The sequence below is a fragment of the Sceloporus occidentalis genome, unplaced genomic scaffold, assembly GCF_023333645.1.
Source record: "Sceloporus occidentalis isolate IW3139 unplaced genomic scaffold, rSceOcc1.0.p SCAF_8, whole genome shotgun sequence".
Classification (NCBI taxonomy): domain Eukaryota; kingdom Metazoa; phylum Chordata; class Lepidosauria; order Squamata; family Phrynosomatidae; genus Sceloporus; species Sceloporus occidentalis.
Genome location: NW_028316988.1, coordinates 3946534 through 3960206, shown reverse-complemented (window position 1 = coordinate 3960206; position 13673 = coordinate 3946534). Strand labels below are relative to the sequence as shown.

The 13673-nt window shown below is 50.7% G+C and overlaps 1 protein-coding gene across 3 annotated transcripts in view; it reads right to left on the bottom strand.

The window, feature by feature from the left end:
* SAMD11 (sterile alpha motif domain containing 11) overlaps positions 1 to 12551 on the bottom strand; it is a 141638-nt gene extending 129087 nt beyond the window's left edge. For 2 of the 3 annotated variants that reach the window (XM_089534258.1, XM_089534259.1), the window contains exons 1-2: positions 11975 to 12551; positions 8577 to 8668 (exon numbers count right to left, since the gene is read on the bottom strand). In XM_089534258.1, the coding sequence (XP_089390384.1) occupies positions 8577 to 8668; positions 11975 to 12551 (669 nt within the window). Of the gene's footprint in view, positions 1 to 8576; positions 8669 to 11220; positions 11269 to 11974 lie in introns of those variants that run through there. The other variant, XM_089534260.1, reaches the window with a different exon arrangement.
* Between the last annotated feature and the right edge of the window lie 1122 nt (positions 12552 to 13673).

Here is a 13673-nt window from a genome sequence, read left to right as displayed (position 1 = left end):
TTGATGTCTACGTATTGCATCCACACATTCTCTTGGTTCAACAGCCAGCATTCGCAGGCTGTTGCCCCAGAGAGACACTGCCATTCAGTGTGGGCAGTATTTCCACTATGGTTGGAAGCCCTTGGGGGTAATATTGTACTTGCACCCAAGGATGCTCTGTCCCCAACGTTAGGATTGGGGAGAGGGCCCATTCTCTCATTGCCTGGAACAGGTAGGCATGCTGCTGTCTGGGTTGGACTTTCACAGGAAGATATTCAGCAAGGCCAGATCCAGTTCCTTGCTCTCCTGCTATCCCTCCACCGAAGGAGCCCAAAGCAGGGCCGTGAGCTGGGGATGGAGAGACACCAGCAAATTAAAAACAGTCGCTCATGCCCTGAAGCAATAGAGACAGCCCCGAGCAGTTTTAATGACATCTCTAAATAATTTTGACAGCGAAATTACTTATCGGAGCTCACCTTTACACTGCCCTTGACAGATTGCTAACAAGACGATGCCTCATTCCGCCCTCCCCGCGCGTTTGTTTGTGTTCCTGCTCCTCTCCCTTGCCACCTGGCCTCTCCTGGCTTGGCAAGCTCACCTGGACCTTGATCGTGGAACCAGGCAACTCTATGGCCAGAATAGACATGTCTAGTCTTTGCGGAACCAGGGGGCTGCATATGGGATATATACATGGCGTGCCAACGTTTTCCCATCTGGCCATCTTCCCAGTGCGTGAGGGTTAGGTGAAAGGCAACATGTCTTTAGTCTAGTCTCAGTTTAAATTAGAGAACTAGCATGGTGTGGTGGTTTGAGCATTAGATTACAACTCCAGAGACCAAGGTTCAAATCACCGTACAGTCACATAAAGCCACTGGGTGAAATAAAGTCGAAGGCTTTCACGGCCGGCATCTTTTGTGGGTTTCTCGGGATATGTGGCTGTGTTCTGGGAGAGTTTATTCCTGATGTTTCATTAGCATCTGTGGCTGGCATCTTCAGAGATGCCAGCCAAAGATGCTGCCAAAACGTCAGGAAGGGGCATATATACTGCTTGAGCTTACTGGAAGAAAAGTGGGATAATAGGGAACAAAAACCCTCTGAAAGTTTGCAAACAGATGGAAGTTAAGGAGAGTTGCTGAACTAGATCACATAACTTATTTCTTTCCAAACCAAAGAGACAGGACACTGGAAGGGACATGCCATGGATATGGGTAGGGAAGGTATGCCTCCCAGATATTGTTAGACTTTAGTGTCCATCAGCCAGTTTAGCCAGGCATAATAGGACTTGCAATTCAACATCATCGGGGGGTGGGGACGGGTTCCCTGTATCTTCCGTATAGTCAAAACCCTCATGAACCACTCTATGAATTGCAGACAAGAGGAAATAAAGCTAGAAGGGACTGGACCAAGGCCTTCACCTATTCCCAAGAGATCCCTGGGCCACTTCAATGGTGCTTCCTCATGCTGCAAAGAGTGCACTTTTGACATTCCCCAGTAAACCAAACTCGGTGTACCAGAATGAAGGCCAGCTCAAAGCAGCAGGAAAACACAAGCAGAGAAATCTTCACCGCACAATATTCGAGACATTGTGGGGGATACCAAAAACAACACACGCGTTTAGGAGAAGCTGTTACTGGGGAAAGAAGTGACAGAGCTCTCTAAACCCACAAGGCAGAGACTGAACAAACTCCTTTGGGGAGGAAAAGAATCAAGTTCACAGACACAGGTTCCCAAATGTTTGCCCTTGGCATTTGCACATGTAATCTCATCCAGAAATTATGCTATCAACTTTCAACTTTCACATTTGAATTGAAAATAATATATGCAGTATCTTGTCAACGGAGCAAGCATGAAATGGTTAGCTTTTCCTGGATCTTGCTTAAGAGGGCAGGCTTAAGACATACCCATTTTGCAGATGGGGTATACACAACAGAAAATGCAGGCCTGTGACTAACATCTTCCATTTCTTTCTCCTGTTTGCCTGATGAAGACACCAGTGTGCCTTCAAAAGCTTGCAACATGTAATTGTGCATTTTGGTTGGCCCAGTAAAGGTATCATTGTCTGGATGTTATTGAATTCTAAAATCAGTTGGAAGGTGAGGGGAAAGCACCCACCAAGTCTTATTCAGTCCTATTCCTGGAACAAACAGGCCCTGAGCTGAGCTTGCCAAAGTGGCTTCTTCCTGGCATCACCTCCCTTCCCTTCCCTCCTTTCCCCTCTTGAGCAACTGAAAGCACCTGGATGGGTTTGGCAGAGCCATGGAGGCTCCAAGCACCCACTCAGCCTGGTGCCCAAAGTTAGGTGCCAACCGAGAGGGCTGCTGGCCAGACTCACTGGGGTTTGCAAACTCAACTTGGCTTGGTTCCCTCCTTCTCCTCCTTCTCCTGGCAAGGGAGCAGCCAGGGGCCTCTTCTCCGCCTGCCCTGGGCCTGACTTCCTTGCCTGCTTCATTGCGCCCTTCTGCCCGATTAGACAGACTCCACCACCAGTGGGACTGATTGATGCCAAGGTAGCGGCAATTGCAGGGAGAGACCCACTTGGCTGGCAGAGGCAGAGGTTGGCAGGCCAGGCGAGCTGTGCTGTCCTGGAGTGCCAACATCCACCTACGTCTCCCTCTCTGCCAGCCAAGCGGGTCTGTCTTTGCTACTGCTGGGTAACCTGGGCTGAGTACCTCTTGGGTTTTTCCCCTAGATCTTTTTGAAAGCCCCCTCCCCAGCATGCTTTCCAAGTGGCCCTCTTCAGGGGCACTGACACTAGAAAATTCATGCACTTTGGCACCACTTTCCTTGCCCTGCCTCTATGCTAGGATTTATGTGTTTGGTGCTAGTGCTTTGAGTGTTGGACTAGGACTCTAGAGACCAGGGTTCGATTCCTTGCACAGCTATGAAACCCACTTGGGAGAGTCACGCTCTCTCAGCCTCAAGGCAAACCTCCTCTGAACCAATCTGGCCAAGGAAACCCCAGGATGGGTTCATCTTAGGGTGGCCATGAGTTGGAAATGACTTGAAGGCCCCCAACAACAAGTGTGATGTAGTGGTTTGAGTATTGGACTGTGCTCTGGAGACCTGGGTTCAATTACCAACTCGGCCATGAAATATCAAATAGTTTCACAAACTGCATTCTTCTTGTGGAAAGGTGGACAATTTTAAAAGTAAAGTAAAATACAGAGGGGGAAAGACCCAAAATTCAAATTCATCCCATGCAGATACCTTCCTTGTCAGTCTGTATATGTTTACACATTCAAGCTACCACAGACCAAACATCCAGAACCCCAGTGAGAGCTGTGAACATAGGAAAAACCATCCTTGAATTTTCCTAATGAGGTTTCAGAGGGGACAAAAAAGATATCCAGTCGAGAGGCTGCTTCAGGCACAAGATGCGGAAGAGAATCCTGTTTCCTGCCAGGCTGATCTCTGCAGCCGCTCTAGAGCCAGATGCAATTTCCTTTTTAAATCAATTCCGCCTCCGCCTCCGTCCCCACTTGCCCTTTCGGGGTGGCTGACGTGGTCTCAAACTTGACACTACAAATTTGATTTGGCACAAGAGAATGATACGGACAGACGGGGAAGGATGGAAGGGAGAGTCATGGCAAGAGGGAAGGCCTGGATAAATTTAATGTCATCTTCGCAAGGACCAGGAGTTTCAGATCTTGTAGTGCTTCCCCTTCTTGGCCTACAACACAAACAGTGGGCATCAGTTTGTGAAAGCTCACGCTGCCAATTTCTTTCTTTCAGTTAGTCTCAAAGATGCTACAAGATCTCTCTATGTACTGATTCTAGACTAACATGGCTATAAAGGGGGTGGTCACAGATGAGATTCATTGTGGCATAACATTTTGAGTGTTGGACTAGGACTTTGGGAGACCCAAATTCAAATCCCTGCTTGGGCATGGGAAGATGATATACATATCATCTTCCCATATATCTATATCATCTTCCCATATATATATATATATATCATATATCATCTTATATATATATATCATCTTCCCATGCCCAAGCAGGGATTTGAATATATCATCTTCCCATGCCCAAACAGGGATTTGAATTTGGGTCTCCCATATATATGGTTGATGTGAACAAGGGTGCAGAGAAGGTCCATCCAGGTGAAAAGAAGACCGAGGACTAGCATGATGGCTTTCTTTCAATATCTAAAGGGCTGTTACAGAGAGGAAGGTTCAGGTTTGTTGGACTAGAGGGTAGGAATAGGCCAAATGGCATTAAGTAACATCGAATATTAGAAGGAACTTCTTGACGGTAAGAGTGTTTTGACAATGGAACCAAATACTTAGAGAAGTGGTGGAGTCTACTTTTCTGGACATCTTCCAATGGAGGCTGGACTGTTAGGGATGCTCTCACTGGATTTTCTGCATTGAGTGGATGGTTTGGAACCGATGGCCCTTGTGGTCTCTTCCAACTCTATGACTCTATTATTTTATGACCTGCACATACTACCACTTTAAGTAACACCGCCCTAAAGGATTTTAGAGACAGCATGGTACAGTGGCTTAAGAGTTAGACTAAGTTCCTAACCTCAACCATTTTGTAGGGTTACTTCTGAGTAGCAGTCAAGGCACACTGTGGGGCATAGATTCCTTTGCTTGGAGATTGTGTCTTGCTATGGAAAGGCGTTTGACCATTGTTCTCCCAGCCTTGCTAAGGATACTGAGCACAGTGTTCCTAAAAGGGAACCGAGCAACGTTTTAATGGCTGTAGTTTCTGTACAGGATGGGAAGTGGTACTGTACTTCATAGAGCGGTGCCAGGAATAATACTTTTAAAAAGTTAAATATTGTCTTGCTTTTGAAAAGTCTAGTGTACAACCAACAAGATAACATCCCTAAGAAGTTAAACAGTAAAAGATAAGGGTGTAGTTCCAAAGCCAGCCACACAGAGACCAATGGATCGTGGCCAAGTGGGGGGAAAATGCATGCACCAGGTTACCTATGGTGAGTGGAGAGTAATCTCTCGGTGACTTAGGAAGCTTGGCTTCTTTCAGAAGACTTACGTTTTCTTCTAGGCCAGACATGATAGAAAGCCAACTGCATTAGTAAAATGAAGGAAGAAAATGTGTGAACTTATCTGCAAGGCTGATTGAGGCAAAGAGGTGCAATCTAGAGAAGATTACACATATTTAGATGCCATTCATTTTAAATTGAACAGGGGTTGATGGGGGGAAGGAGAGAGAGAGAGAGAGAGCCAACATTTCAGCAATATACACCGAGTGGAAATTTATTCTGCACTTTGTTTCTCTCCTCTCTTTACGGTACAGATCACGCTTTACACCAGGGATGAGCAATTTCAGGGTTGTCAGATCCGTTTTGCTTTCCCCTCTGGAAACCTTGAGACCCACCACCCAAACCCAGATGCAAAAAAAACCCCACCAGACTTCGAATTAAAGAGCAAGGTGCCTCCAAGAGCTTTCTAAGGGCAGCGATTTGTCTGCCGTACCAGAACTGAATGGTGCTCACAGTCCTTTCACACCAAAGGCCACTCTTGGCTATCCCGAGTTCCTTCATTTCGGCTGCATCCACACTGGGGAAATAACCCGGTTTGGCACCGCTTTAGCTGCCCTGGCTCAAAGCTATGGAATTCTGGGAGTTGGAGTCTGTTGTGGGGTCCAGAGCGGCGCTCTCGGAGAATCCTCTACCTGGGTCTTTTTCTCCCAGGCCTCATTCCTACTTACAGATAAATCGGTGTGCAATCCAAATCGATGGATCGATTCGACATTGAATCATGGTTTACACTGCACTTGCCTTGGTCGCATTTTCTGGCAGCAAAATAACCCACTTGTGGTTCCTATTCACAAACGAATTGATTCAAAATTATTCAGGTTATAGCCGGCCGAAGGGGAAATTTGAATCAATTCCGATCAAGTTGTGGTTCATTTGGATTAAGTGGGAACCAGTTGTTTGAACCGGTTCGAACCAAATCATGATCCAGTTTAAAAGGTAGTGGGAATGAGGTGCCAGGGTCCAATGCTCAAACCACTACGCCACGCAGGCTCCCAACGCATGCTTTGGCCCAACTAATGTACAACTCCATGCGCAGAGATTCACGATACACAACCCATATGTAAGACCATGGCCAGTGAAGGAATAAGCTCAGCAATTTCTTTTGGGTCTCAGAACTGAATGAAGTTCACAGTCTTTCCACAGAGCAGTCTTGGTTCCTCTAGGCTTTCTTCCTTTCAGATTTATAATGTAGGCAGTGGGGGAAAGGAGTTGGAAAGCCTAGCCGATCTTGCTCCAAGGGATCTATCCCCCAAGGGATCCAGCTTTATCCTTCCACTCATTCCACACTATGAATTTAATCCAGGATTAGTGCCACCCGTTTGAGATGGATTCTCTCCCCATACCACCCAAAATGATGTGATGCACATGTTTTGACAATGAACATGCTTCCAAAACTATTGCAGAGGAAGAGGAAGAGGAAAAGCAAACAGCAGCCGCAGCTTCCTTTCACATTTCAGTAACTGCCAGTTTTAGTTGCACTTCACAAACCCACAAACTATGTGCGCATATATTTCTAGAAGTTTTTCTTACTCAGTCGTTCTGAATACTTCTTCAAAATACGTCTGAATACTGAATACTTATTAAGAAATGCTAGTAAGAAATGCTCTTTTTCCTGATCTCACACAACTGTGTCAAAAAGTTCTCAGGCAAGTGACTCAACAGCCATGAGCCCAAATCCAAATCCTACACGCAACGCAATGTCACGCTTCCTATGCTCGGAATTAAAAAGTGTGGAATTAACCAGTTCCCTCTCCAGCTTCCATACTCTCCACCAACAACGCAAACCCATTGCCCAAGGCTAGTGGCACGGTTTGAAAAGTGCGGGCGAGGAACAAACCGTCTTTCCACCCCAAGGACATGCAACACTGTGCTCAAAATATACTGAATAATAAAAATTTAACTATGTTCCAGCATTTTTTTTAAAGCATCTATACTTGAGTAAAATGCAACTCAGATTAGGGCCTTGCATTTCACTGAATCCACATGTTGCAAACACAAACTCAACTCAAAATAGAAGGGGGGGAGCTAAGGCCTGTTACAGACTGCCAAAATAAAGCTGCTTTGGGTCTCTTTGGAGGCATGCTGTTTAAATGATGCATGCGTCCTAAGAATCCGGAAGCTGCACCAAAGCTGCACTCTAGTGCTTAGGAATGGAGCGTGGCTTTGGCGCAACCTCCGGACTCTTAGGACCCATGCATCATTTAAATAGCATACCTCCAAAGAGACCCGAAGCAGCTTTATTTTGGCAGTCTGTAACAGTTTCTCTTCTTTTTCAAACCAAGGCTGCCATCATCGCCATTCCTCCAATCTCTGAGCAAAATGGTTCTTCAATCTGTGCATCGCATTATCTTATTTTGACCTATAATCCTCATACAAAAGGGAAGAGTATGCAAGAATGAGGAATGAAAGATGCTGCAAAGAACAACAGAAGATGCACCTCTAAGCCATAATGCCTCTTTCCATTTCTAAACTTTCTGGCCTCAGCAGCTGGTGGCTTCCATGTCAATGGCATGGTGAATTCAGCCTGAAAAGGGACTCTCTTTCTCTGCAGGTAGGTTTAACTGAGGTTGAGTGGCCATCTTTAGTTGTGTATTGCTGCAAGGCAAGGGGTTGCTCAGTGGTTCCCAAACTTTGGTCCTCCAGATGTTTTTGGACTTCAGCTCCCAGAAGCCCCAGCCAAGATGATCAACTGTCAGGAACTCTGGGAGCTTAAGTGCAAAACATCAGATCAACAAAGAACAGAGATGGTCCCGTTGGGTCCCTCTGGGGAGAAAGGCGGCATATAAATGAAATAAATAAATGGTCGCCAGATTCTGTGCCTCTGCTATTATGGCACATGAGCCCCAATGTTTTTAATGGGGTCCCACCATACGCAGTATTTCCCTTATGCAGGGGGTCTGGAACAGATCTCCCACATAAGGGAAGGACGCACTGTACTTGTGTTAATCTTTGGGAATTAATTATAAACCTTTCAGTCATACATAAGCTATTTATAGGTGTATATGTATGTACACACACACACACACAACTATGTATGTACGTATGTTTTATGTATGTATGCTTTATGAATTTTATGAAATTTATGAATGGTGTAACTAATTGTACTTTATATTTTGGTCTATGACCATCAATAAATGAGGATGATGAAAACATCTGGGTGACCAAAGTTTGGGAATCACTGCTGTAGATGGCCCTTGGGGACCCTTCCAATTCTATGATCCAGGGAACCACAGCATGGTGCAGTGGTTAGAGAGTTAGACTAGGAGTCTAAGAGACCAGGGTTCAAATCCATAGAAACCTATTGGGTGGCATATGACAAGTCACACTCTCTCAGCCTGAGAGGAAGGCACACAGAATGGATCCACCGCTCCACCATCATGGAAGCCACCATTTAAAGCCTGCCTGGTGGGTCCTTGCAGTCTCGGCCCCTTTTATTTCGAGCACAAGGGCCCTCCAAGCTATGGGTCTCAAAAGCCCTTCGATGCAGGCAACACAAAACAGGGGTGGAACAGGCAGAGTCAGCTTTTGGGATGGGAACAGAGAAATAAAGGGTGGTGTTGCATTGGGGTTTTAGCAATAATCTTACCACTGGAGACGAAATTCGACACCCAGGGCAATCACAGATTGGAGGATGTACCTGTAAGATTCCTTTGGACATAAGGGTCTTCAGACTTTTCCCTGGATGAGAGGGAGACATAAGAAAAGAGGAAGGAAACAGGTCAGTCTTTGGTTGAACACTGATGCACACAAACACATACACACACAAAGCCAGCTGTTTCTCCACCTCCCTTTCCAGCCTCCTCTCCTGCCATTCTGGGGAAGGGTCTGTCTTGCAAGGTAACTGTACTTCCTGACCTGAAGAAAGAGGCATCTGAGGAAGGAGGCGCAAGGCTAGACACACTTTCTTGCCTAAAGTCATGTGCTTTTAACCCTTGTTGTGCTCTGTGTGTGTGATAAGCATTGGCGAATTGGCTTGCTTTTCCAGGATGCCAGCAACCATTTTTGGGATGGAAGCACATAGGTCCCCATGTAATAAAGTCCAAGGAAAGCTCATGCTACCAACGTCATTCAGTTAATCTCGAAGGTGCTACAAGATCCCAGACTAACAAGGCTGTAGAAAACCACAAACAGGACAGAATCCGAGACTCGTGGAAGAGACCCCAAGGGCCATCCAGTTCAACCTCCTTTGACCATGCAAGAAGACACAACCCCTGGGACAGACCCAGGTCCCTCTGTTTGGGAACCTCCAAAGAAGGAGATCCCCAAGGTCTCCCAACAGCAGCAGAGGGACCCTCCTTAGGCCCACCAAACGCTTAGGACCCTAGGATGGGAAGAGATCCTTAGGGTCAACTGGTCCAACCTTCTGCCATGCAGGAACTCACAACCAAAGCACCCTGGACAGATGGCTTTCCATCTTGGTCTGAAAAGAATGGGGAGCATTGAAAAGCAGGCAGTGTGGGGGGCATTACTCTGGCTGGGCATCTCTTTTCCCTGCCTCAGTTTGCAGGAGCCCTTTCCAGAGGGGGCATCTACCCCTCAGTGATACCCCCCCCCCAAAAAGAAACACAGGGAGTCAGAGGTACACAAAAGCAAACTGGAGTGCGAAGAGGGAAGCCAGGGTGAGCACAGAGTCCCAGGGTTGGAAGAGACCCCCCAAAGGTCATCCACCCAGCCCCCTTCTGCCATGCAAGAATACACAATCAAAGCACCCCTGATAGGCACCCAGCCATCCAGCCTCTGTTTAAAGACCTCCAAAGAAGGAGACTCCACCACTCTCCAAGGGAGTGCCTTCCACTGTGGGTTGGCAGCCTTCCCTCACTTGCTCCCCCCTGAAAGCGACCCATAAACAAGGCGTCTTGCTCCCTCCTAAAGACTCATCGGGGAAGGATTCATGGCGTGGAGGAAGGAGGGAGGGATGGAGGGAGGATAGGGGCAGCCCTCTTCGCATGCACCGAAGCCAGATGCGGCAGATGTGCCCACCCAAAGGTGCCCAGTGCCTGGCACCGTTGGCTGGGCACTTGGGTCTCTGTCTCCCCGGAGGAACAGGGGGAGAAAAGGGGGGCTTCGACCCCCAAGGATCAGAAAGGAAGGAGGAGGAGAAGGGACCCCTACCCCTTTGGAGAGGGAAGGGCCAGCGAAGGCTCATTGGGGGCAGAAGAGGGGGCACCATTCCAGAAATGGAGGGAGGGAGGGAGGGAGGGAGGGAGGGAGGGAGGAAGGAAGGAAGGAAGGAAGGAAGGAAGGAAGGAAGGAAGGAAGGAAGGCAGGCAGGCAGGCAGGCACCCCATGCCAATGCCAATGCCACCCACCTGCCGCCTGGGCGCCTTCCCAGATCCGGACTGAGCCGCCAGCTAGCTAGGCTTGCATTTCGGTTTCTATTCGCATCCGCTGCCAAGCCACTCGCCTCCCTCCCTGCCTTCCTCCGACGCAGCGCCTTCCTCCTCCTCCTCCTCCTCCTCCTCCTCCTCTGGCTCCAAAACAAGGAGCCCAGACTCCCCTCAAAGCCCCCAAAGGCTGGGAAGACAAGGGGCTCCTCGGAAGGAAGGCTTTAGGAGGGCTCCTGGCCCTGGAAGCTCGGAGCTAGCGCTGCCAGGGAGCCCCAGGAGCCGGCAGAGGGGCTTGGGGCAAGGGCAAGGGAGGGTCAGGTGCCCCCCCCCACCCCCTCCAGCTGCAGGAGGGCAGGAGGAACAGGGGGAAGGAAGGAACAGATGGGAGAAGGAGAGAAGAGGGGGAAGGTTTCTTCTTCCTTCCAGGGCAGGACGAATCAGTGGAAGGAAGAGGAAGGATGAAAGGATGAATAGGGGGAAGGATGAAAAAGTGGAAGGAGAGAATAAGGGAAAGGTTTCCTCCAGGGCAGAACGATGGAAGGATGAAGAGGCAGAAGGAAGGAATAAGAGGAAGGATAAACAGAGGAAGTTTTCTCCAGGGCAAGAGGAATACAGGGAAGTCTTCTTCCAGACTTCAATGAAGAGGGGAAAGGATGAAGAGGGGGGAGCCTTCTCCAGGGCAGGAAGGAGGAAAGGAGGGCAAGTTGGCCGGGAGGAACAACTGGAGGAGAAAGCTTTCTTCCAGGGCAGGATGAACAGGGGGAAGAGATGGAAGAATGCCCCCCTGAAAGCCCTCTTGCCATGCACAGAGGGCAGGAGCAGCGGCTCTGCCAAGCCAAGGGGTGCCCTAGGCGTTGGCTCTCCCTGTGGGCACCACCTGCCCTGGGTCTGAGCCCCTTCTACCTGGCTGGGGATGCTGCCCCGCGGGGGCTCCAGGCGAGTCTTCCTTCCTGGGCTGCTCCGGTGAGAAGCGAAGCCGAGGAGGAGGAGGAGGAGGAGGAGGAGGAGGAGGAGGGAGTGGGAGCCCACGCCCCGAGAGTGCCAGCCTCCCCCTCCCAGCCCACGCCGCTCCCTTCCCACGCTCCAAAAACACGCAGGAGACCCGCACCCTCCCTGGGCATCCCAAAAGGAGGGAAGGGCCCCGCGGACATGCCCCCACCCGAGACTCAAGGAGCCAGGGAAAGATACGCCGAAGGGCCCCCCACAAACGTCCCGGGCGCCAGAGGGGGCTGCGGAGACCCTCCGAGGGCCCTTCAGCCCTGCAGGGAGCCCCCGAGTCTCTAGAGTTGGAAGAGATCCTGCCAAACAAGAATCCTGCCAGGCAAGAATCCCCAGCAGCCTCGCACTGGAAGAGACCCCCAGGGGCCATCCAGCCCAGCCCACTCCGCCACGGAACCCTCGAGTTGGGAGAGAGTCCTTCGGGGCAGGGATCGGCAGAATCCCAGAGTTGGAAGAGACCCCCCAAAGACCCCCCAGTCCGCCAGGCAGAAGGAGGACACAGAGTTGGAGGAAGAGACCCCCAAAGGCCATCCAGCCCGACCCCCAGAGCTGGCAGGGACCCCAAGGAAGAAGCCTAGAGTCGGAGGCGATCCCTCCGGTCCTTCGGGGGTCCCTGCAGGAGGCCTGGTCCTGGGAGGGATGAAGGGGGGGGGTCTACCTTTGTGCCGTATGGATCGCTTCCAGTCCTTGGCGGTCTCCCTGCCGCTGACGAACTGGAACTCGTTGGGGGTGAGCCAGTCCCCGCGGTGGCGGATGGAGGGCCCCTTGCTGCCCTGGCAGAGCTTGTTGATGTAGAGCAGCGCCTTGTTCTCGCCGCACTCCACCTCCAGGCAGGGCTCCCCGCCGCCGTCCAGCAAGGGATGGAAGTCCGGCAAACAAGAGGAGGACGAGGAGGAGGAGGAGGAGGAGGACGAGGAAGAGGAAGAGGAGGAGGAGGAGAAGCGCTCCAGGGCCAGCTCCTCGGGAAGCAGAGGAGGAGGCGGAGGAGGCGGAGGAGGGTGGGGATGCTGGGCGTGGAAGTCCAAGTAGGGGCGATGGTGGGGGTGGTGGGGATGGTGGTGGGGGGCGGCGAAGAGGGGCGCCGCGGGGAAGGGCTGGGGGTGGCTGGGGGTGAGCCCCGGGAGGGCGGCGGCGGCCAGGGGCACCAGGTAGTCCGGCAGGCTGGCCAAGGGCTGGTTGAAGGCGGCCAGGGCCAGCTCCTCGCCGTCCGGACGCTCCCGCTTGATGGCCGGCATCCTGGATGGAAGGGAGGCCACCAAGAGCAGGAGGAAGAGGCAGCGGCAGCAGCAGCAGCAGCAGCAGCAGCTCCGGGCGGCAGCTAAGACCAAGAGCAGCAGCAGGAGGAGGAGGAGGAGGAGGCTGCTTCACATCACCACCATCTTCATCCTCTTCATCCCCATCGCGGCCAAAAGCAATGCCGGCAGGGCTTTCGGCGCCCCGCGTCCAAGGCTCCGGAGGGAAGGCGCCAACCCCAGCCTCCACACACACACACACACACACACACAAGGCGCACACACCAGACTACTGCTGCCGCCGCCTCCGCCTCCTCCTCCTCCTCCGCCGCCGCCGCCTTCCCTTTTAATCTCTCCCCCGAGGGGACTCCGCCGCCACTGGCTTCGCTCCCCTCCGGAACCAAAAGCAAACACGCCGAGAGAGAGAGAGACAGAGAGAGAGAGAGAGAGAGAGAGAGAGAGAGAGAGAGAGAGAGAGAGTCCTCGGTTCCAGTCCTGCCACGACGCCCCTCTCTCTCTCTCTCTCTCTCTCTCTCTCTTTCTCCCTCCTTCCCCAACTTTGGACTTTCCACGCGGGAAGCCCCTCTTTTCTTTCCCTCCTTGGGACAAAAAAGGACGTATTTTAATTGCAACTCGCTTCTTTTTATTTTATCTTCCTTCCCTTCCTTTTCTTTGTATTTGTATTTGATCTCACTTTAGTTTAGTTTATTTACTTCGTTTTGTTTATTTTTGCCACTTTGTTTTATTTCCCTCCTTTTATTTTCTCTCACTTTATTTTTATTCACTTCGTTTTATTGTATTTGACGTCTCTGGGCTTTGGTTTGGGGCCAGGAAAAGCTTCCACTTGATATTTGGGGGGGGGGGGGGGAGGTTGTAACTTTGACCAACCTTATTCCCCCCCCCCCTTTTCCAGGGCCAAATCCATTCTTTGAGAGACATCCCCTTTCCCTTCACTCCCTCACCGTTTATTGGATGGGTAGGAGTGAAAATAGGAGGAAGGAATAGCAACCATCTAAGACAGGGGTAGGCAACCTGCAGCCTGTGGGCCAGATGTGGCCCGGCAAGGCCTTGGGACCAGCCCCAGCCCAGTCCTGCCACCAATTGCCGCCAGGGCCTTTGGCCTCT